This window comes from Rhinopithecus bieti, unplaced genomic scaffold (assembly GCF_001698545.2).
Source record: "Rhinopithecus bieti isolate Rb0 unplaced genomic scaffold, ASM169854v2 scaffold_22548, whole genome shotgun sequence".
In the NCBI taxonomy this organism is placed as follows: Eukaryota; Metazoa; Chordata; class Mammalia; order Primates; family Cercopithecidae; genus Rhinopithecus; species Rhinopithecus bieti.
The window spans coordinates 1,624,419-1,648,936 of record NW_016810469.1 but is presented as its reverse complement, the minus strand read 5'-3'; the positions used below and the strand labels follow the sequence as shown (position 1 = coordinate 1,648,936).

Genomic DNA, 24,518 nt, shown 5'->3' with positions numbered 1-24,518 from the left:
TAAATCTCCCTATAGAGAGGAGAGCGCCTGCACAGGGCACAGTGCTTAGAAGGCTCTCATGAAATGCTTGGCTCTGTCCCAGAGGATGTGTTATTGGAGTTTAGAGAATTCTTAGTGATCTGAGGTTGAATTAGGGGGAAGGAGGGGAAGCTGGTCCTCACAGCAAACTGCAAGTAAGTCTTTGGGCTAGACAGACAGAACGGAGGCCTACGTCCTCCTGAAGAAAAACCTCTCCACTTCTGCGAGCTGCTGAACTCACCGGGAAGAGGGTGTGCTTTGCCAACACACTTCACGCTGGGAGGAGATGATCTGGGAGGCAGTCTGGAGCAGGAAGAGATTGTAGGGGCTGTCAGCGAGGCCAGAGCTGCAGGAAGGAGTGTAGGGGGGTCTGGGGTCAGGTGGGGATCTGGGCAGGGACCCTGGGAGCATGAGCTTACCCACGGTCCAGTGAGGCACTATTGGCTTTTAGAACCTGGGAAGCAGAGAGCCCTGGGTTAGACTCTACCCTGCCACATACTCCCTGGACCTTGGGCAAGTTATTTGGCCTCTCTGAGCCTTAGTTTCTTCATCTGTGACATGGGGCAGTAGCAGATGCTGTCAGTGTCTTGCCCTTACCCCTTCTGTGCAAGCTGCCTGACTTCCCACTGCCAACACGGGCAATGCTCTGCCTGAGGCTTTGTCCTGGCCCAGAGTCCACCTTGCCCCCTTGTCGCATGCCAGAAGTACCTGGGATTGGCCGTCTCTGGGGGACCAGCCCTAAACCAAAGATTGATAGGACTTGGTATATACTTGGTATATACACACCCCAGCTCCCTCGCTCCTTCAGTGGAAGATTCTTGAGTTGCATGTTCTATGCTGGCTCCCAGAGTTCTTCATGGAGTTAAGTTCCAGCTGCCCACAGGGTTGGCTAGCTTGATGTTGTACCCTTCATAAGCTGGCTTCCCTTTGGCATCTCACATCCCTATTCCCCTATCTTCATCTTGTATTCAAGCCCTTGTCTCAGGGGCCTCTTCCAGGGGATCTCAAACGAAGGGGATAATATCATACTTTTCTCCTAGCACTATGGGCATGATGCAAATTAAGTTACTAACATATTTTGCTTCCCATCTTTTCCTTCTTATCCTGTTGGGTACTGGCAACTTAGTCTTCAAAGGGCTCCGGCTATTGGGGAATCAGGGACAGAGGTCTGAGCCAAGCTGGGCTGACATTCAGGCCTTTGCAGATAATGGGCCAGGGCACTCCTGGGATGGAGGCAGGAGCTAGAGGCTTGTCTGGTGGGAAGCCGGGTGTTGCAGGTACGGTGGCTGCTCCGGAATTCCTCTCCGTGGGGCCTCCTCATCTCAGATCCTTTCTGGAGGCCGAGGCAGGCAATAAATCCCCTTGGTAGAGCTGGTCCCAGCATGGGCCACCCTGCAGAAAGGCTTCATCAGTGGCCTGATTTGCATAAGATAATGAAACCGCAGTAAAAATAGTAAAAGAAAAAATGGCCTGGCAACTTTGTTTCCATAATGACAGATGCTTCTTAAATACTTAGCTTCTGTTTCCCAAGGAAGTGCCATCAAGGCTCCAAGGGAGCCGTGTACCCCGGCCCAGCCTGGTTCTTGGAATAGGGGCCTGCAGCCCCTGGGGCACTCCAGCCCTGACCGCCTGCTGCTCCTTGGCTTGCTCCAGATGGACCTGGGTGGCAGGGTGCTAAGAAGGGAGAGAGGGGAAAACTGACTGAAGAGTGAAGGACCCTCACAAACAGCCCAGTGCCTCACACTTAACACGTGCTTTCACATGTCATTTTTAAAATTCTCATGTGAGCTCCCTGTTACAGTCAAAATGGGCACTTCCAATGCACAGGTGAGTAAACTGAGGCTTGTGAATGGTCCAAGGCCATCTGCTTAAATTAAGATGGTAGAGGGACCTTAGAATTTGCCCCCTATTCTTAGTCCCTGTCTCCTGTCTGGGCATCTCCATGAGTGACAGGAGGCCCTTGTCACTGGGGATGGCTGGGGAGAGGGCAGGTCCCAGACCTAGGAGGGGATGGGGGATCTGTGGGAGGTGGGAGCCATCTCCACAGGTGTCAGACCCCTGTTCCTTGAGCAGGGTGAGATGACCAAGGCCAAAGAAAGGGGGACATTATGAGATGGGACTCTCAGACCTACAGAACAAAAAAATAACCATATCAGAGTGTGCTTCAGAAATATTTTGTCCTCTCACCTCCAAGCCACCAGGGTTCTGCAATGACTGCCTTGGAAGCACAACTAATGACAGTAATAATAGTAATGAATAAAATAATGGCATGGGCGCTGTTTCCCCAGCTCAGAGGAAAATTTCTAGTCCAGTTGCACTTGACTAGGGTCAGGGGTTCCCTGCCATAGCACCTCCTTTCCTCTAAGTGTTTGGGGCAGAGTCCTGATTTCCCGATTCACTGAAAGAGGGCTTGGCTGCATGGGGTGGGGAGAATGGGAACTGAGCAAGTTCTCAGGACAAAGATGGTCCTGACTCATGCAAGATGGCCAGTAGGAGTCACCTGGATGCTAAGGCAAGTGTCATTTTGAAGCCACTAAGCTAGACATCTAGAGAAGCACCTCTCTAGGCTTTGTACTGGACTCATGCAGGCAGAGACGGTGGGTCCATTCCCCACGGCTCCCTGGGACTGGCAACTGAACCTGCATGTTCTGGCAGAACCTGGGAGGCCTCCACAGTGAACTCCATCTCTGTCTGGTGGTCCCTCCCCAGTTCCCTCCCAGCCTGTGGAATCTTTGGCCTAATTTGAGAGGTAGTGGAGGGGAAACTTCCAGATGTTTTGGGTCTTAGACTGGGACCAACACCTTTGCACTTAAAGCTGAGTATTTGACTACCTTTGTTTCCTGATTCCTCTGTGCCTGGGCTAGTTTCACCCTTGGCATATTGGGGAGGGGTCAAGTCATTATTTACTTTCCCTCCATAGTAATAGCTAACGTTGGCTGAGCTAGACTGCGTGCCTGGCATGGACAATCTCATCAAGTCCCTATAACCCTCCTCTGAGGTGGGTGTTAGTCTCCCCATTCTGAAGCTTAAAGAAGACAGCGAGGTATGGTGGTGAGCACCTGTGGTCCCAGCTACTTGGGATTCTGAGGTGGGAGGATCACTGAGCCCAGGAGATCGAGGCTGCAGGGAGCTATGATTGTGCCACTGCACTCCAGCCTGGGCCACAGAGTGAGATCCCATCTCAAAAAAAGGTGTGGGAGAAAAGAAGACACAGAGCAAGAAGCAGAACCCAGGAAGCTGGACTCCAGAGTCCCTGATCCTACTGCTTGGGGAGGCTTGCCCATCAGTCCTAGCAGAGGGGTCCTGAGTGAACTTGAATCCTGAGGGACTTGGGGCATTCCTGCCAGCATAGAGATTCTGGGGCTAGATGAGACAGGAAAATATGGGAGTGAAGTGGGATGCTCAGTTAATCAACATTTCAGATGGAGAATTAAGGGCTCAAGGGAGGGTTCATTTATATGACGCTCTTGAATGGGGTGAGTGGGACTTGTGCCTTCAGAGCATGCAGCAGGAGGGTTCTGAGGTCCGTGTTACATTCAGTGACCCCCCCCTCCCCGTACCATCCCACCACAGCCGGGCCACTTGCTGTGCTGGCAGCATGCCAAAAGCCCGGTAGGCCCTGCAAGCTGTGGGCAGTGCAGACACCCAAGTCTGTCCCAGACGACTGGACTCCAGCCTTCATTTGAACAAGATCCTCAGGGCATTTTCAGAAGTGTAGGTCTAGAGCGATTCGTCAGATATACCTGTTCTCCGAGAACTTCACCATCCAGCTCTCTCTGCTGAAGGAGCAGGCGGATGGTTTGGAATTGGGACATTTTCACTGACATGGGCCCTGAAGCTGGGGGGACCTGAACCAAGATGGGGGTGGCCATGTCCTGCCTTGAGCAAGGAAGTGGAGGGGGGAGGAAGGGAATGGAGATAGAAAGAGAGAGAGAGGGAGAAAGATAGAGGGAGAGAGACTTGACTATCTTCCGTCAGACCCCTTATCATGAAGCCCCCTTTTTGCCCCAGTGAGTTTGAGTAGGTGTCTGTTTCTTGCCACAGCGATTCCTGACTGAGGAGCCTCCTTGAATGTCTTGCTCCTGGGGACTGGTGCACTAGAACTACGAGCCCATGTATATCCTGGAGACGGGAGGAGCACAAGGCATTGGCCAAGGAGAGGCTGGGACAGAAATGGCTGAGGTTATAGAAACAGGGGCCTGAGCCAGGACAGCGGTATCTCTGCTCCTGCACCCATTTTTGCAGGAGTCAGTAATCTGAGAGGCCTGGCCGGCCCCCGTCCAGAGCCGAGGGTGTCACAGATAGGCTTCTGAGTTAGGGTTAGCCCTGGAGAGAGGAGTCCCCCTGTCTCTCCAGAGAGGACTCAGTCCATAGTAGCTCCTAATTTTTCTTCTCCCCATCTCTCTCCTTTTTCTTAATGAAAATAGCTGTCATTTATTGTTGGCTTATGATGTGCCTGCCCTGTGCTAAACACGGAGTGTAATGTGCTTTTTCTCATTTAGTCCCCACAAGCACTTCATGAGGGGGCAGCTTTCACACTCATGCATTTTATAGATGAGGAAACAGGCTCAAGGATGTGAAGTCACTTATTCAAAGTCACACAGCTAGTAGCTGGTAGAGCTGGGACTCATACATAAAATATTTAGTTAAGTCTGTGAATGGATGGATGGATGGATGGATGGATGGATGGATGGGTGGATGGATTGATGGGTGGATGGATGGATGGCTGGATCGATGGGTGGGTGGATGGATAAATGGATGAATGGGTGGAAGGATGGATGGGTGGATGGATGGATGGGTGGGTGGATGGATGGGTAGATGTATGGGTGGGTGGATGAATGGATGGATAAATGGGTGGATGGGTGGGTGGATGGGTGGATCAATGGGTGGGTGGATGGTTGGGTGGGTGGATGGATGGATGGATGGATGGGTGGATGGATGGCTGGGTGGATGGATGGATGGATGGGTTGGTGGATGGGTGGATGGACAGATGGGTGAATCGATGGATGGATGGGTGGATGGGTGGATGGATGGGTTGGTAGATGGATGGATGGATGGGTGGATGGATGGATGGGTGGGTGGATGGATGGGTGGATGGGTGGATGGATGGATGGATGGATGGATGGATGGGTGGATGGATGGATGGATGGGTGGATGGATGGATGGATGGGTGGATGGATGGATGGATGGGTGGATGGATGGGTGGATGGACAGATGGGTGAATCGATGGATGGATGGATGGATGGATGGATGGATGGGTGGGTGGGTGGATGGATGGATGGATGGGTGGATGGATGGCTGGGTGGATGGATGGATGGATGGGTTGGTGGATGGGTGGATGGACAGATGGGTGAATCGATGGATGGATGGGTGGATGGGTGGATGGATGGGTTGGTAGATGGATGGATGGATGGGTGGATGGATGGATGGATGGGTGGATGGATGGGTGGATGGGTGGATGGATGGATGGATGGGTGGATGGATGGATGGATGGGTGGATGGATGGATGGGTGGATGGATGGATGGATGGGTGGTTGGATGGATCGATGGATGGGTGCTCTACCTATTCTTTCACCCCCACTGTGGGCCTCATTTCTACCAGGTCTCTTGTCCATATCCCCCCACTCCTTGCTGGACCTGGAGCCTACCCTGATCTGCAGGGTGCTCCTCTCCAGGGATGGTCCCGACCATGCCTATCAATGGCTCACACCTGCAACCCAGGGCCTTTCCTTACCTCCTACCTGGCTCAGACCAAAGTCTCCTTCTGGGCTGTGGCTCCAGGTTAGACCAGAGCTCCCAGATACTGTGGCCTACTGGGTCCCGAGTTCCTCTCCATTCTGCAGAGATTGCTGCTGGGGCCATGGCTTGGCTTCCCTGGCACTTGTCAGCTGATGGAAGGGGAGGTGCATATTTTAGGAGACCTGCCAACCCATGTTGCCTTTTTTTTTTTTTTTTTTGACTTCTCCAGTTTTCTCAACTCTCCTAAAGCAGTGATCCTGGGTCCCATAATTGTTATTACGTGACCTCTTTCTCCCTCGGGCCACAGCTAACTGGACCACAAGTGGCCACTTGACCCAAGCTGGTGCAATCATAGCCACTTTCCTGGTAATTAGGCCTGGGATACTTAATCCTGTGTCAAGGGTGGTGGACATTTGGACTGAAATGTCGTGCAGAGTCAGGGTCTGAGATGTGTCAGGGTCTGAGGGACATCTCCCATTCAAAATAGATCATATGTGTTAGGAGCTTAGCCTAGCACCTGCCACATGGAAAGTGCTCAATAACCATGAGCTATTTTTAAGATGATGTCACAGGATAACATGGAGGGTTCTGGTTGGAAAGGGTCTCTACCAGTTCAGTCTGTTTGCATGAGAGATGGAGGCAGAGGTGAGGCGGAGGCCACCTTCCCACTCCCCTTTGGGCTGTTTCTGTCATGGGAACATGAGATTTTTCAGCAGCTTCAGTCCACAACTCATCTCCAACTTCTTGGGTGCCGAGGAGCACCATGATGCGGGGTGGTGGCGGCCCCAGTGTCTTAATGGACTTCCTGGACCCTGGGTTGCAGCTCTGGGGTGTGTCTTTCCCTCCCAGCTCAGAGGTGGTCATGCACTAGTGGGTCAGTTCTGTATTATTCTGGGAGCCATTCCTGGAGGCCCAAGTTGGCCAGGCTCCCTCATCTCTTCCACTGGTTTTATAAACCTCCATACTGAATCCCTTCCTGCTGGAAACTCCCTGCCCTGAACTCTGATTGTATGAACAGTTTCCATCCCCAGAGGGCAGCTGACATAGAGCTTTCTCATTTCCAGTCTGAAAAAGCTCAGGCGAGACTCTGGCCAAGCTGGGATAAGGTGTCCACCCGAACCTCACCAGCTATGACCAAAGGGATGGGGCCACATGAGTGAGTATGTGGCAACTCCCAAGGGAGTGTGTGCATGGAGATGAGTTGGGGAGGGGTGTTGCCAAGGGAAGGGAAGACAGAAGTCAGACAGTCCCAAGGACAGACCCTACATCCTCAATGTCTGAACCAGGAGCCTGGCCGGAGCCACCTGCCTGCGGGGCACCAGTGTCTCTTGCCTGGGACACAGTCATCCCTGCGGGAAGATGACAAAAGTTCATCGTCCAGCACCTTCTGGTTCTAAGGAGAGAAGAGAAACAGAAAACACACCTCAAGGGAGCCCTGTTTTCTAGAAACATTTTATTTAAAATTTAAAACCATATTACTTCATACAGCAAACTGTGCACTTTGATATATCACAGTGTCTTAAAAAGGAAAATAATCGGATTTGTTTGGAAATTTATTTACATCAGCCTAGAATGATTGGCAAGTAACACAGTTACTATGAAACCCAAATTGTTACAAAATGTTTACAAAAAACTATATTCATAGAAATTCTGCATGTCCACAAAGGGCATCCCCTGAATGGCCCAGAGACCAGTGTGTGGGAACCATGTTGAGTGGGAGTGGGGGGCTTCCAGGCACTCTGGTCTGGGTGGTGGGACAGGTCTAGGGTCTCAGAGGCCCATGGTGCTGCCTGGACGCTCAGCCCAGAGCCTGGGAACTGAGGTCCCTACCATGGGAGGCCCAACCAGGAAGTCGGCCCAGGCAGAGATGGGATGGGGGGTCTTGACGCACAGTGGTAAGAGGGCCCATGATTCCTATGGAACCAAGACGGGATGCTCCTCATGGGGCTGGAGTCAGGCGTGCTTGGTCAGGGCCCCAGAGGCAGATCCAGAGTTCAGTGCAGACCAGCCTGACGCCTGAGGCTGAAGCTGGGGCAGGCTGCTGACTGCACGGAAGCTCACTTCAGATATCTCCTCCCCTGCATGCTCCAGAGATGCTCAGATCTGCAAAAGAGGCTAAAGGAATGGAACTGCAGAGAACAGACCGATCTGGGTGAGCCAGGGACAGAGGTGTGCAGCCTCCTGGGGAGGGGGCACTCTGCCAGCTGCCCTGCCAGGATGCCGCAGGGGAGAGAAGGGCAGACAGATGGAGTCTGGGCCGTGCTAGGCTAGGAGCTACCTTCTTGCCTCTCATCTTTCACCTCTCTGGCTCCGAGGTCACTCCCTGGCAGCTGGTCTCTGGGTCAAATGGGGCTGGGGAGGTTGTCTGAGGCGAGGCAAACCCTTGGCTGGCATTTGACTGAATCTATGGCTGCTTCTTCATGTCTGGAGGCCTCAGAGTTTCGATTCATAAAATGGAGACAATCTGGGAGGTGATGTGAGGTCCACTATCCTAGAAGGCAGGAGGACAGGATCAATAACAGGGGCATGGGAACACTGTATCGGCATGCTGGCCATGCCCTGGGGGCATTCTCTTTAACAGGTGCTTTCCCTAGCTGTGAGCTGTGTTGTGTGCAAGTTGTGACTGCTTCTGCATGTGGGTGAGAACCAGAGGCAGATGTTTTTGCTGCCGAGACTAGCCCCACCTTCTAAGGTATCCTGGGTGGAGCCTGAAACCTACCTGCGATTCTGCAGGCAGGTGTGAGAACGGGCCTGGGGAGTGGTCTGCTCTTTCCCAGCCCTTCTGCTCCTGATGAATTGCCCCGGAACTAGAATGTAATATTGGCACAGGGGCTGAGTACTAGCATGACATTGCTTCTCAGACACACCCAGCTGTCCTGCCTCAAACAGGCTCGGATGGAGATGAGGTCCGTTGGCCAATCCTGCCCCTCCCACAGGAGGCCCTGGCGGTGCAGGACTCACCTGGCAGCACCATATAGCTCTGCCCTCTTCTTCAGGGTCTGCAGCTCTGATGTGTGGAGGGCCTTCCTCACCCTAAGGGGCTCTCTGAGACCTCCGTCCCAGACTTTGCTGCTGCAGCCCCCATCTCTCACCTGGTCCCCACCCATGCTGGCTGGGTTATGTACACTCTGTGTGCAGACGTGCAAGAAGGGGTTGTATACACATGGGCTACAGGTCATATATACACTGTGCATATATATATATATACAGTATATATATACATTTTACATTCATATATATATTGTACAGAACATTAACCTTCTACCTAAAAGTTTTGTGACTTCATGTACGACCTCAGCTCGGAAATTTTAACTCCAGGGCAAATTCAGGACTGAAGGGAGGGCTAGATTTAAACTGCCATGGGGACAGAGGGCACGGCCCTTCCATGGCGGCCAGCAGCCGGGCCCCTTCCAGATGTGTCCACCTGACCTGCAACTTCCAGATGTGTCTAATCCAGAGACCTGCCCACAGAGTTGGGCTTATTTCTTGTATCTGTCCATGGGGCTGGGCCCATCCCAGATGATAAGTCCGTGCAGCTGTTTGTTCAAACCTCTAGCCCCTTTGCAGATGGGTATCCACACAGGAACATTCCAGATGTGAGCCACAGAGGCCAGCCTACTTTCAGATGTTTGTGCATGTAGCTGGGAGTGGGTCAGGGAGGGACCAACTTCAAGCTGAGTGATGAAGTGGAAGCTGTGACCCACCACTCAGACCCACTATCCCTGGAAAAGTAGGCAGAAAGGGAGCTTTTGATTGTTCTTGGTGAGCGCACACCTGGTGGAGAAGGAGCAGCTTCTAACCCGTTTGGCCCTTTCCCCTGGCCTGGGCCGGGATTCCCATTTACCAGGGCCTGGGGCATGGCAGGGATTGGGGGTGGAGCCAGATTGTGCTTCCAGCTTAGACAGAGTCTTGGCTGTGAGGAGGGGGTGGCCCTCTTACCCCTCAGACACTCAAAGTCCAGCATATTGGCCAAGGTGGCATCTCCCCTCTCGAGAGACTCTTGCAGCATGGGGCCACCTGAACATTGGCAACGCTCTCAGGATTTTCTTCTGTCCAGAGCAGAGAAACCAGCAGCAGGACACGTGGAGAGTGATCGGGAGGGCTCACTGTCCTTAAGCCCCAGGGCCTCAGCAGGGGTGGTGGGGTGGGTGTCTTCTTACCACTGCCCCTCAACTTGGCCAGCTTGAGGAGGTGGAGAGGAGGCACTGGCATTTGGGGATGAGGTGGGGACATTCTTCTGTTCAGGGCTGGCATGTGGCACCATGCAGGGGCAGTCCAGTATCTGCTCAGGCAGGTTCCATCTTCTGCTCCATCCAAATAAGCTTTCATGTTTCCCATCACCTCTCAGTGCCTGTGTGTGCAGACACACTACACGTGCATACACACACATACACACACACGTATGCACCTGCCCCAGCTCAGCTCCATGCCCACTGGCAGGACAGACCTAAACTTAAAAAAACACAAGATCTGCCTCACTGGAAAAACCTTCCTACTCCGTTCCCCCTCACAGATGTAGCATCACTTTCAGTCCCCCGGGAGAGACAGAGCTCATGCTTGGGCCGCAGTGGTCCCCACTGCACTTTTAATACTAGGCTGGTCTGTAGGACAAACGCAGGACATTGACCAGAAGTTGAATATCAGCCACACCGACAACACCTGAACCTCAGGACGCCAGGCTTGCATGGGAGAGGAGATGAGGCAGCGTGCTCTCCTGCTTCCACACAGGAGTCTAAAGACCAGTCTGTACCTTTTGGGGGATTTCTGTAATTGAATTGTGCCTCTATTTATCCACTATTCTTTGTTCCTTTTATAAAAATTCTCACCACTTCTTCCTCCTGTCACAATCCACATATATGCATAGCCTCAGAAGACCATGCTTATGTAGCATCACGCACACAACACGTGTGTGAGACAAGAGCAAGAATGAGGCACGTGCTATGAAACTGTACTGGACAAAATAAGACGATGGTTAATGATTGTGTTTGCTGACAGCAAATTAGCAAATACCTTCATTAGAATCCTGTTACCCGGGAATTACAAAAAAAAGTTTTCCCTGCAAACAGGACATGATGTCTACAGCAAAGGCATCAGCAGCATGAGCCCCCGAAGGGTTGCGCCCCCATCTCCTGGCAAGTGTGCCCGTGCAACCTTGGTGACTCTCTGTGACAAATGATCTCTCTCATGACAGAAGTGCAAACAGACCCTGGTGCCTGGCCTTCCTGATTGTCTGTCTCTGCTTCCACTGTGACCTGGAACATATGTGTGTGTCCTGCATACACTCGGAAACTTCAACTCCACATGACTTCTTGCCTACAGCACGCATTGACCCATGTCACACAACTCTCCCTGTACACGTGTGCACATGCACTCACACACGGACTCCTTAGTGACATGGTTTCTCATTTTATGTATATTTGGCTAGCTGCAGGTATGATCCTGTCCTCCATTCCTATGCCATTCGGGGTGTACATATGCACACACCAACAGCCAGCGTGCCCACAGTTGCATGCATGCTTACGTATGCATACTCACCAGGGCCCAGCATGACATGGCTTCTCCTGTTTTTAATAGGTATGGGGCCTTGCTGCTCACCGCAGGATTGTGTTTTTTGTATCCTTCATCCATCACTCAGTACACATACACACGCATATGCACACATCAGGATCCCCAAGGATCACCTATTATGCATGGCCTGGACTATGTTATATGTCCAGATCTGTCCTGTGCCCCAGCCCCTGAAGTTCACACATACAAACACAAAGACACAGACACACATGCACACGCCCTCAGTACCCTGAAGCTTATGACAGCATGGCTTTTCCTAATATTACATGCGTGGGGCTTTGGCGTATGTCTAGCCCTCCTCTCCCTCGTCCAATGTACATAGCCAGCCAGAACTGCTGGGATTTTGGGAACCCGCTGGTTTGGCCCTGCAGTTCACAGTCTGGAAGAGGGACAGTGTTTATCACATGAGCCCACTGTGGTCTCCTGCTTTGCTAGAGATTACCCTTCACCCAGATGAGAAAGCCCTTGAGATCCAAATGTAGCTCTTCCCTAACCGGGCTTCCCAAGCAGCACCGGACAGAGGTGGGAGTGGAGTGGCTGGTGTGCCCCAGTTCTCATCCAGAATCCCCAGAACCTCCCTGCACTGTTCAAAGCCTGCCCTCCATCCTTGGCCATGGCAAACCTGCTGGCCCATCGTGTTCTCTTTAAGGACACTTTGTTCCTAATCCTTTATGTCTCATTCTTTTCCAAGACTCTTAAAGTCACAGACCTCTAGAGCATTTGTCACAGCAAGCTGGAACTCATAGATCATCTGGTCCACCCCCTGGCTGGTCCCCAACCTGCTGCTACTTCTCTGCTGTCTTCCCCAAGCCCCACAAGGTCACAGTTGCTCTGGACAACAGACAAGGGGCCAGGATGGCCTCATGTCTCTGTGTGGGGTCTTTGGTTAATTCTCTAGGAGGCAGCTTCTTCCTCCCCACCCTTGGGGCCTCTGCCAGCTATGATATTATGTCCCTGGAAACTTTCTTTTTCTGGGGAGCATCTCTACATTTGGTAAGTCTAGGAGACCAGAAGCTCTTTTGGTCCCTTCTGGTTTCCCCCACCTAGCCCCAAGTTAGCCTGTGTAGTAGGACACTGACTCCTTTTTGAGGAGGGGCAACTTGACTTTCACTTCAATCAACTCTTTTCTTTCAAAAAGACAGAGGGAGGCCAAGGTCAACCAGCTAGGAATGGGGAGTTGTTGAGAAGATGGCAAAGAGCCCAGGTTTCCAAATGCGAACAGGGTTTAGATAACAACTTGCTAACCAGGAAGGTGAGATCCATTGGCACAAGAGCCGGTGGGACTTCCGTGGAATCTGCTTTTCCTCTGCTGGGCTTCAAATAGTGGCTGAGTCTTTGGGCATCCTTTGTTAGAGATTCAGGGGGTCTTCTCTCCTCTGGCCAGAAAGCCGAGAAGAATTTTCTGTGGCCACTCCCCCACTTATATTCTTAGAGACCTCCTAGAGGATTAGGAACCACTGGGTCATTGTCCATAAGAATCCAAAATGACGACCTCTGTTTGTGCATTCTCTTCTCTCCCATACCTCAAGCTCCTCTTTTCCCCTGTGTGACTCTGTCTTCAACTCTGCCAAAACAGGGGCTGCCAGGGGTGGCGCCAAGTCCAGAAGATCAGGACCATGTGAACAGCCCCAGAGGGATGAAGTCTTCCTTCTGCCCAGGCATATGGGATGGGCATCCCTCACCATGAACTCCCATTGGCAGCCATGTTGGAACTTCCTTAAGGCGCCAAAGGCTTGTGTCTCTGGCCTCATGGTCAACTGATGGAGGCCTGGGCTCTTGGGGAAGAAATGGTAACGTAAGATATGTCTTCCATTTTCTGTGGCCTCTGCAGGGCCATGGCAGAAACTTCTGACTCTGGAGGAGAGTTGAGGGGCGGGTGAGTTTGGCCTGAGAGAGGCATGTGCTTCCTTTGGCCTTGGCTATCTCGGCTGGCAGCTTTAGAAACCCACAGAAGATCTGAGGAGGATGACGCCCAAGCAGCTGGCCTGAGAGCCTGCTGGGTTCCTGGCAGGTAAGGGCAGGAGGCTTCTGGCCCAACAGGCAGGTGGCAGCTCTGGTCCCCAAGCCCAGTGTGAGGACAGTGGACGTTCCTTCCAATCTCCTTTGCTTTCCTCTGCCCAGCCCCCAGGCCTGTGGTCCCCACCCCAGCTGTGCCTAGGGGAACACAGGGGCTAAGGATGTGCTGCAGGCCATGCTGTCCTTGCCGGGAAGCCGGCGGTCATTGAATGTGTGCATGTTGATGACGGCGTCAGTCTTGACCATCATGGGAGGCTGCGGCTTGTGCTTGACTCGACGTTGGCAGGTGAGGGAGAAACGGATCTCATCGGCCACGGTGCTGCAGAAGGAACGCTGCAGAAGGGTGGAGGAGAGGGGTCGGAAAAGGGGCACAGAGTGATGCCCGGCCCTGTAACTCCAGCCAGTTCTGCCCCTTCCTCCCAGAGTCTGTGCTAAGGCTACCCGTCTTTCTCATACCTTCACCCCACCCATCCCTCTGCCACCTGTAGGATAACTAGTTTGTGCAGCAGTCTACAAAACCTGACATTCTTATTTGGAGACTAAGGTAGGTGGGGCATCATCTTAACCTCATTTATACATGAGCAAACTGAGGTTCTAAATGGCATGCACTGCACATTAACGTCTGAGGAGCTCTGGTTTACCTGTGCTGTTTTTCTTCACTGGACTCAGAGGGCAGGAATCAGCCAGTTTCATCCCCATGAGCCCAACTCCCGAGCCCTGACCAAAGCACTAGCTTTGGCCCAGGGTCAGGACTGAAGAAACATTTGACAAATGAATGGATAAACTTTCTCCTGGAAGGGCTCCAACTAAGGAGAAGAATCAGTATCTTCTCACTCAGGAAAGTCTAGCACATGTTTCTTGAGGTGGGAAACTGGGAGGCAGGTCCCTGTAGGGCTGTTGGGTGTCAGTGACCTCCTTCTGGCCTAGGTCCCTGCACATAGCCAAGAGGGACAGCAGGAGCGCAGCATTTCCTACAGGTATCTGATGATGGTGGCTTCCAGAGGTTGTCCTGCAGCTTGCATGGAAGGCAGTGGGGGCTGTTGATATCTCAACTTACCCAGTGAGGCCAGGGCACTAGCACCAGGTCACTTGTGTGCAGGGGACTAGGCTTTGAATTCTTGCTCTGCCTCCTACCAGCTGTGACCCCTTCAGGTTTCCCTTTCCTCACCTACTACATGCAGAACGTCATCCCTCCTTGCCTCCTTTTCTTCATTCCACAAATATTTAATGCGACCCTACTATGTGCCAGGCACTGCTCCAGGTGTTAGGCATGCAGCAGTGAAGAAGACGGATGAGGTCGCAGCCCACTCAGGGAGCTTGCGGTCTAACGATGGGATGGGACAGATAATGAACATGTGAACAAATAAATACTTTCAGATAGTGATAGCTATTAGGAAGAGAATCAAGCAGTGAAATGGGATAGAGAGGGACTGGGAATGGGGGCAGGTAATGAAGGCTACTTGAGGAGGTAACATTGGAACTGAAACAAGAATGGCCAGAAGATGTCAAGAACATACCTTCTGAGGGAGGAGCATTCCAGGAGCAGCATGTGCAAAGGGCGTAAGGCAGAAATGTGCTTGGTGTGTTCAGGACTGAACAAGAGGCCAGTGTGTGTGGAGCGGAGTAGGGGAGGAGACTGAGGGAAGGAGGTGGTCAGAGAAGTGGAGTAGATAGATCCTCTAGGCTTTTTGGTGGAATGAGTAGCTCCTGTTTTTTTGAGATGAAGTCTCTGTCTCCAGGCTGGAGTGCAGTGGCCCAATCTCGGCTCACTGCAACCTCCGCCTCCTGGGTTCAAGCGATTCTCCTGCCTCAGCCTCCTGAGTAGCTGGGATTACAGGCGCAAGCCACCAGCCCAGCTAATGTTTGTGTTTTTAGTAGTGACGGGGTTTCACAGTGTTGGCCAGTATGGTCTTGATCTCTTGACTTCGTGATCCGCCCGGCTTGGCCTCCCAAAGTGTTGGGATTACAAGCGTGAGCCACCGCACCCGGCCAGGAGCTCCTTTTAACTATAATGGGAATTCTCAGAGAATTTGGTAGTTGTTCTTTTTTGATGTATCATAATTTTGTATCAACAGAGAACCATTCTCTGTTCTTAGACATTTAGGTGTTTACCCCTCCCTCCCATCTTTTCGTGTTATAATTTACACTTCAGCAAATTTCCTTGTAAATAAAACTGTGGCTATCTTTGACCACTTACACATGGTACATTTCTAAAAGTGGAAATTGATAGGCCAAAATGTATGGATACTGTGGAAGACTCTGAACATACCATGAAGTTGCCTTCCAGAAAAGTACCTGCATAGACTTCCCTCAGCAATGCTGGACAGTGTCCCTTCCCTTCCACCCTTGCAAATTCCAGCATCGAGTATTATCTTTTTCCCTCCTCTTTGTTGACTAAGGCTTGCTGGTTATAGAGGATTCTATTTCGTTTTTTACGGATATGTAAGTTGCTTGTTTATAATGGGCCCCTCTATATATAATTTAACTGCAATCTCCTTGAACTTCTCTGTGAGTTGTGCTTCCCCCAGCCCAGCGGCCCTCAACTCAGGCACACATTTAAATCACCCTGCAGGCTTTTGTAAAAGCACAATGCTGGCTACACCACAGACCAATTAAAACAGAGAGTCTCTGGGAGTGAGTCCAGAGCATTAGCACTTGAAAACTTTCTCCCTGTGATTCTAATTTGCTACTGGGACCCAGAACTAGTGCCCAACCATGCTTGAATTAATCAGAAGGCTTGAGCCTAGTTCTACTGTCTATATGCTTGGGCCAACCTGTTAACTTTTCCTTTTCAAACTTTTGATTATGGAAATTTCCAAATATATGCAAAGGTAGAGAGAACGGTATAATGAACCACTATGCAACCATCTCCCACGTTCAACAATTACCCTGGAGGGTTTTATGCAGGAAAAAGATATGGCTTGAATTAAGTTTTAAACAAGGCACCGGTTGCTGTGTGAATTGTGGATGGTGCTGGGGAACCATGGAGGCTGGAAGGCCAGTTTGAAGGCTGCGGCATAATCCAGGCAGGAGGTGATGGGGCTTGGCCTGGGGTGGGGCAACAGCGATGGAAAAAAGTGCTAGGTCAGGACAGAGGTAGAGTGGCAGGGCTTGCTGGCCCACTGGATACAGGGTGAGCTGTTGTGAGGCTGAGATGAGACACCATTGTGTGCCTGGCACATAGAGGGGTGAAGTCAGCGTGAATCTCCTTCCCCGTCCTGTGCAGGCTCCAAGCTCTAAGGCTTACCTGCTCTCTCTCTGCTGTTTTGCGGAGCTTGTACACAAACTCGCCCACGGCCACCAGCACAGAGAGGACCAGCCCGGCGGCCAGGACAATGAAGATGCCCCCGATCTTCTGGATCCCCAGGGCGCTGGCCTCTTTGTTTTCCTCCTCAGGGCACCCGCTGCCCCGCCACCATTTCTCCTTCATGATGTGCAGCTTGTCCTCCTCCTGAAGCTGCAGGATGGCGATGGTGATCTTGTCCCGGTATGGGGAGCCTGAGCAGGGAGAAGGGACCCCCTAGTCATCAGTGGCGTGTGGCCCATGCTGTGTTTGGCCCTGCCAACACCCTGGTCAGGCCACCACCACTAGCCCTCTGGATCAGCTCATAAAAGGGGGGCCCTATCCCTGTGAGTCCTCTTTAAATCAACACATGGTATCTGGGTGGGTGGAAATGTCCTGTTTGAGCAGGGAGGTTGTACCCATTGTGTATCAGTCCCTGTGGGCTCCCTGAAGGCCCAGTGCCCCTGAGCTGCATCAGCAGGGGCAGGAGAGGGAAGGCAGGAACGGCCTCTGGGAACTGTCCCTGAACCTTGTGTCTGTCCCAGCTCTCATTGCTTAGGTCAGGGCCACCCTCAAAAGGCATGCAGCTCCATCCCTCTACTTCTGGGCTGAGAAAATGTCACCTATGTCTGGGCGTGGTGGCTCACACCTGTAATTCCAGCACTTTGGGAGGCCAAGGCGGGCAGATCACCTGAGGTTGGGAGATCAAGACCAGCCTGACCAACATGGAGAAATCCCGTCTCTACTAAATATACAAAATTAGCCAGGCATGGTGACGCATGCCTGTAATCCCAGATACTCGGGAGGCTGAGGCAGGAGAATCACTTGAACCCTGGAGGCGGAGGTTGCAATGAACCGAGGTCATGCCACTGTACTCCAGCCTGGGCAACAAGAGTGAAACTCCGCCTTAAAAAAAAAAAAAAGAAAAGAAAGAAAGAAAAGAAAAGGGAGAAAAAGAAAATGTCACCTTTATCAGCCCCATGGAATGAGCTGCGAGAGGGAGCGTGAGTGGACACGAGGGTGGAGCCCCTCCTCTGCCCACACCCCTGCCCCTCCCACACGCAGCCCCTTGCTCACCCATGGGCGTGCCGATGCCGTAGCCCTTGGAGTCAATGAGGCCCCCGATCTGGGTGAGGTTGCAGTTCCTCTGTGTGACGTACTCGATGGTGGTGGACTCCATGAGCAGCGCGTAGTCGGCCGTCAGGGCCCTCTGGATGCCCTCCTCATTGTTCTTCACCAGCGCCGAGGGCTTGCTGCTCATGAAGGCCCACATCTTCTCGAAGGTGGAGATCTTGGATTTCTGGGCCGCGAGGGAAGGGGTGATGCACACACTGTTACTAGGCACATCAGGGACCAAGCACCGCATATCCTGCTCAACGGGACTGGGGCCTTGAACTCGGTCTACAGTCTTCAGAGAAAGCGAGTGCTACACAGTGCTCCGATATAGAAATTGAGGCCCTGGGAGCAAAGGTCCCCAAACACACAGCTGGTGAGGGATAAAGCAGAAATGCAGACTCAGGCCTGCTTCCTGGAAACCCTGACCATGGCACAAGTGGTCTTCAAACTGACTTTAAACATGGATTTTCTTTCTCTAAAATTTATTAAAAGTTAGCACATTCAGGCTTTGTTCTAAGTGCTCTACCTGCATTAACTCGTTGATTCTTCACAGCGATCACAGGAGGCAGGTACTATCCTGAGCTCCATTTTATAGATAAAAAGATTGAGGCACAGCTAAGTCACTTGCCTAAGTTTACCCAGGCACTAAGTAGCAAAGTCAGGCTTCAAACTCAGGCCATCTGGCTCCAGAGTCCTAACCCTAACCCCTCAGCTGCCCTGCCTCACAGAAACCACTGTGAGGGTGGAGGGAGAGAGACGGCTGCTCATTGGGGCAAAGATGAGTGGGTCCTGGGCCTCCCCTTTCGCTTCTACCAATGGAGGCCTCTTTTATGTCCTGTTTCAGGGGAAGATTTTGCCTCAAACATGTTCTACTTCATGACTGTGAGGAAGGAACAGGGTGCAAATTGCAGAGGGGGAAAAAAGTAGGGGCAGTCAGAGGAGGTGGTCTGCAAGCCCCCTTTAGCTGCATCAGCGCTCAGGGCTGTAGGGTCCTGGGCTGGACACTGTTGCATGAGCAAACCAGAATCCCTAAGACCAGGTCCAGGGGGTAGGATGCTATGCCTGCCCTGGGAAGACACAGAGAGGTTACTGGGGCCGGGAGAGAGGAGGGCAAGGGCTGAGTGTCCCTTGCTGCCTGGGGAGACTGCAGACCAGGGTGCATGGCATTCATGAGATTTCTTGGGAATTTAGTGCTTTGCCAACTGCCTGCTCCCAGCAGGGATCAGCCCTGCCCTGGCTGATCTCAGGGGAACAGGTGGCTCTGCAGGCCCCACTGAGCTCGGCTGGTTCCAAGTCTAGCTGTGCCTGTCTGTGATGTCAGCCTGTCTGACTGGCACCTGGCCCAGCTCCAGTGTGCCTGATGGCATGGGTGCACTTGAAAAGGCTGGCGCAGGACTGGGGCATGGGCAGGGGGATGGGGAAGAAGCCGTGCCTGCTGGGAGGGGGCTGCGGAGCCTGGGAGGAAAGTGTACTTTCTATTCTCCGGGTGCTTCCTAGCTCTGGCAAGGGCTGTCCCCTCCTAAACTGGCTTCTAGAGACTCCAACATGCCCTGAGGAAGAGCAGTGGGAACAGGAAGGGGCCCCAAAGCCACAGCCAGGACCCCTTGGAATTACATCTGAGCACCATTATCAGCTGAGTGCCAGTGATGCCTCCTTTGGGCACAGGGCTGGGGGCACCTTCACAGATAAGCAGTCACTCCCCAACCTACAAATTTACCTGCCCCAAAGCCAAAGGCATGAAAGGGCCCAGATGCCTGCAGCTCTCACTGGCCTCTCCCAGCCCCTCCTGGTCCTCAGCCTGCCCTTCTTTCAGCCATTGCTGCTCTCCAGCTACTCCAGCTCCGCAGGACTCTCTTACCTCTGCAATCCCTGCCTCCAAGCCTTTTGTGCTCTCCGCTCTCCCACCTCCCCAGCTATTCTTCCACCTCAGTGCTTCCTGTGGCCCAGGTTGTGCCCCACTCAATATTCTTGCCCTTAAAAATCTTCCTGATGTTCAGCTCTTCCGCCTCCCCAGTTGTTTCTTATTTTCTGGAAAATTTCCAATAAGCAGATTCTTCTACCTCCAATTTCTTTTACTCCCTCTGTTCCTTTCTCACTCTTCTACGCCATCTCCCCAGACTCTCCTGTTGTAGAAAGCTCCTAGTGATCCCCATCTCTGGTATTCATACCTTTGTGTAATCCCCTCTTCTTGAATGTGGGCTGACACTAGTGACTTGCTTTTAACTCCCCACAAAAGTGATGGGATGTCATGTCCAAAATTAGGTTACAAGAGACTGTGACTGGTACTCTCTCTGGCTCGTCTCACTCTGATGGAAGCTGGCTGCCATGTTGTGAGTTGCCCTATGGAGAGGTTCCCAGGGCAAGAAACAGAGGGCAGCCTCTGGCCAGCTATCAGTGAAAAACTGAAGCCTTTAGTTCAGTCACCTGGGAGGAGCTGAGTCCTGCCAACAAGCATGCAGTGAGCTTGGAAAACATGCCTTAAAATAACTGTAGCATTAGCCAACACCTTGACTACAGCCCCATGAGGGACCCTGAGCCAGAGGACTCAGCGAAACTGCCTGGATTCCTGACCCACAAGCTGTGAGACAGCAAATGTTCTTTTAAAACATGAAGTTTCAGGTAATTTGGTATGCAGCAATAGATAACTTATACACCCTCTCAACCACATACTCACATAAGCGACTTCTGCTCCCAATATAGTTGCTTTTTCAAATAATCATCAATTCCAACTATTCCTGTAATCAAAGTATCCTAGTCCAGTCATCCCTGCTTTGCCAGATACACATGTTCCTGATACTCTACCGTCCTGGTTATTGGAACCTAAATACTTTTCTCCCTCCAGTGATTGCAGCTCTTCAGCATCCTTGTCTCTTCTGCTTTCCCAATTCTCCCTCTTCTACTAGAGGTGAGAACCAAAGGTAGATGAAGCAATTAGACCTCCTAATGTACCTGCCCATCTAATCTATCCTTCCATCCACCCGTCAACCCATCCATTCACCCATCGATCCATCCATCCATCCATCCATCCACCCACCTACCCATCTACGCACCCATCATCCATCCATCCAACCACTCACCCACCCATCCACTAACATATCTGATCATGCTACCGTCCACACACCATCTACACACTAGTTAATTCAACTACTCTGACTATCCACCTATTACTTATCTATCCATCCATTTAACCATCTATCCAACCATCTATCTATCCATCCATCCATCTGTTCTCTTACCTACCTATCCATCCCCCAATCATTCATCCCTTTCTCCTCCTCACCCATCTTACCCACCTACTCTCCCATGTCACCCACCCTCTCAGTCATCCATCCAATAAATCTCAAGTCCTGAGAAAAGTAACTTGACAATGAATCACTCAGGAAGCCCCACCTACTCCTTCTGTCTCAGAATGGGATAAGAACTTCTCTTTCTCTAAACTCCTCCTTGTATCCTCCCCATACCCCAACACTTTATTCCTCTTATACACAAGCCTGCCTGACACCAAACCATATGCTCTTTCCAGTAACACAACACCATAGATGGAGACAGAAAATTCGGTTGGGGGCTGAAGGGAGTGTTGAGGCAGATGGGCTCTGAGGAAAGACACAAGAAAGGCACCAGTGGGTAAAGGAACTGAATGAGGAAGATGGGAAAGGAAAACAGAGAGCTTGGGCCAGTGGAGATGGAAGGTGAAAACAAGGCATGAAGCTGGCTGTGACGTTAATTTTAAGAGACTCCTGGCTCCAGTACCAACTAAACTATTATCTCTATCACCTTCAGGTAGATGTGTCTGAAATCTGCTTTCCTAGAATGGTCCCCACTGCCCTCGTCTTCTATCTTGGGGCCCCCATTCTCAACCCCATCTGCTCATGGTCTCTGCTTCCCCTTAAGTGCTGTCCTTCTGTTCTTGAGTAGTTCAGTGATTCTGGGGCACAACCCTGAAAAGGTTCCTTCTGGCATGTCTAAGCAGGGATAGATAAATCCAGGGCCCTTCATGGACCCCCAGGTTCCTCTCTCCCATCTCTGAAAGAGTTGCCAGCACAGGCCTGAGTTCCCATCACTGGCCAGAGCTATCATCACCACCCCAGGGAATAAAGTGCCACATACCTACAGCTCCTGTGTCATCCTGCCTGTCTTGACCCTGGAGAGAACCTTAATAAGGGTTGTTTCAGGGCTAGTCACCCAAATCAACTAATGGAATCATCTGGAACAACCAATACACGGCGGTGTGCCAGGACAGAGATGCTTTTTTTATCAGTAAAATTGGCAAGAAAGTAAATTTCAGGCTCACGACTTTCAATTCCAGCCTCCTCAGAGAAGCAAATTGATTTTCCCTGACTGAAGATACTTAATCTTGAGAATTTAACATTTCTGTACAAGAGAATGTATATAAGTCTCTCTCTATATATAGCAATTCAAAAGGGAGCTGAGTTTCAGGGAATGTGTGCAGAGATGCAGTAGCAATGGGATTGCATACAAGACCTTGGGTGTTTTCCATACTGGAAAGGAGATCTTCTTCCATATTAAATGGCTTTCTTATCTCTGACTGTGGAATCTTTGGCCTTACTGGATCCATGGACTTGAGCAGTTAATCATTTCTCTTGGGTCATTTCTATGGAGACAGGAGGCCTCTTTGGAGTCCACTGCCTCTGCCAGCTGCTACAGGGCCCCTCGTAAGGACAGTCTAGCTCCTTGCTCACCCCCCATCCTGGCAGCGGCCCCTGTTGGCTGCACATGCCTGAGGCTTGCTTGTGGGGGGCTGCAGGCTGGGGGTGGAGGTAGTGAGAGGGGTCAGCTCTACTACACTCTGGTGTCACACCAGCTTGGACTCAAATGCCAGCTTCTTCTGTGACCACAGGCAAGTGACATCACCTCTCTGAGCTTCACTTTCCATATCTGTAAAACGGGTGTTGTAAGAGTACCTGCTACTTAGGGTTATCGTGAACATTCAACAAGACAAAGTGTGTGAAGTGTTTAATACAGAGCCCGCCTCTAAGGCTCTATAGGTGGCCGGAGTCACTCTTTTCCTTTAAGGCTGCTTAATTCTCCTTAAGGCCCAGTTTTCTCATCTAGAAACGGGAGAAAATTCTCTATAGTGCTGAGTTGCTATGGCACTTAAAGGGGTAAAAACTCAAATGCTGACAGGGGCCAGGCAGGGTATTGAAGTAACTAAAGAAGGCTGGGTGGGAGTCTGTAAACTGGAGATAAACATTGCCTCTTAGCTGCTGAGAACTGCTGCAATTGATGTTTTTAAAAAATATGCATATATTAATAAGCGATGTGTGGCTCCTCCAAATCACATCTATGGGCTGCACAGGCCTGTGTATCACCAGTCTGCAACAGTAAACAATAAAAAGTTAGCATTCACTGCATGCCTACTTTGTGCCAGGTAATGCTGTGAGGTAAATACACGAATTATCCCATTTGATAATCTAAAGAGCTCCACAAAGTGGGTGCCCATTAGCTGGTCATCTCCAGTGTGCTCTGGTTAAGTAATCTGCCCCAGGAGGGAACTTCGGGGCAAGAGGAAAGTGTCCAGCCTGCTTCTTTGGCTTGTGTTCAGCCAACCGGAGGGCTCTGCAGAAGAGAAAGCCTTTGACCTAAGTCCTCCTGTATGCCTGGCTCTGGGCTAACCACTGTACATACAGGAGCTCACTGAACCCTCTTGCCAATTGCTGCATGGTGAAAATAAGTATCTATGTCATACAGGGGAGCATATGGAAGCCCAGAGAAGTGAAGTGACTTGCCTAAGGTCACCAGCAGAGACATCACCCCAGACTCAAATCCTGGTCTGTCTGACTTTAAAACTGATGTAACTTGATGATGACAGGCGGCACCACAGTGAATTTTGCCTGGGCATTATGTTTTGGTCCCCCTACCTGCTTCTGCTTGAAGGCAGGGCTAAGGCTGTATGTGAGAGAGGCCAGCAGATGGGTCAGGAGAAGCTGGAAGCTGAGTTTGAGGAGCATCTTCCTAGGCCCTCCAGCTCAGGGAAGGGTCTGTCATGTAGCTGGGAGGCAGGGGGTGGGCCGGGCGACCTCTCTGAGAGCATGCCCAGGTCAGATGCTAGGACTGAAGCTGTGCAAGGGGGAGGGCCTGACAATGGCCACGGGCCCAGGGAACCTGGCATTCTCGGGCCCCTAGTTCCCACTCCTTCCCTAAGCCACTATCCCTCTCACCTGTTATGTGCTCCCCCACCGCCAGCACTGAAAAAGGTCTAAGTGCTTGGAAAAGCTGTCTTCCAACTTCCTGTCTCATCAAAGCTGTGTGGCCTTCCCTGCAAAGAACACGCTTTCCCAATGTTCTCCTTTACATTTTGCCTACATATTTTTACAGCCAAACAGTGCTTTCAAAGGCCTCCTTTTTCATCTCCTAATTAATTTTTATCTTCCAAGACGGAGGAAGGACAACACAGGAGACGCTGTTTGTGATGTCTGCTGCTCCCTGACAACTCTTCAAATGAAATTTCCTTTGGAATGATGGGGCTGCAGGGTGGGGGCGAGGGATCGAGAGACCCCCGAGAGCCCAGCGTCCCGCTTCCTGCCGCTGTTGTCTTTGGACAGAAACAGGTTTTCTCCGCCTTGTGAGTTCTACTCTCAGTCAGGGCGTTTTTTAAGACTGTGTGCTGCTTAACCAGGAACATGCTAACCATAGAAATCAAGTTCATCTGTCCTGCACTCTGGACCTTCAATAAAGGCTGCCCGCTCGGTTCTTAGTCCTCGATATTGTCTCCTGCACTTGTGCCACTTGGCTGCTGCCATCTTTAAATTCCATCCTT

The 24,518-nt window shown here is 51.4% G+C and overlaps 1 protein-coding gene across 2 annotated transcripts in view; it reads right to left on the bottom strand.

Moving 5' to 3' along the window:
• Positions 1-11,390: 11,390 nt before the first annotated feature.
• Positions 11,391-24,518, bottom strand: part of GRIK3 (glutamate ionotropic receptor kainate type subunit 3) — a 238,062-nt gene continuing 224,934 nt past the window's right edge. For both annotated transcript variants that reach the window (XM_017892128.1, XM_017892129.1), the window contains exons 14-16: positions 17,702-17,924; positions 16,589-16,839; positions 11,391-13,674 (exon numbers count right to left, since the gene is read on the bottom strand). In XM_017892128.1, the coding sequence (XP_017747617.1) occupies positions 13,480-13,674; positions 16,589-16,839; positions 17,702-17,924 (669 nt within the window). In that variant the 3' untranslated portion in view covers positions 11,391-13,479. The remainder of the gene's footprint in view (positions 13,675-16,588; positions 16,840-17,701; positions 17,925-24,518) is intronic.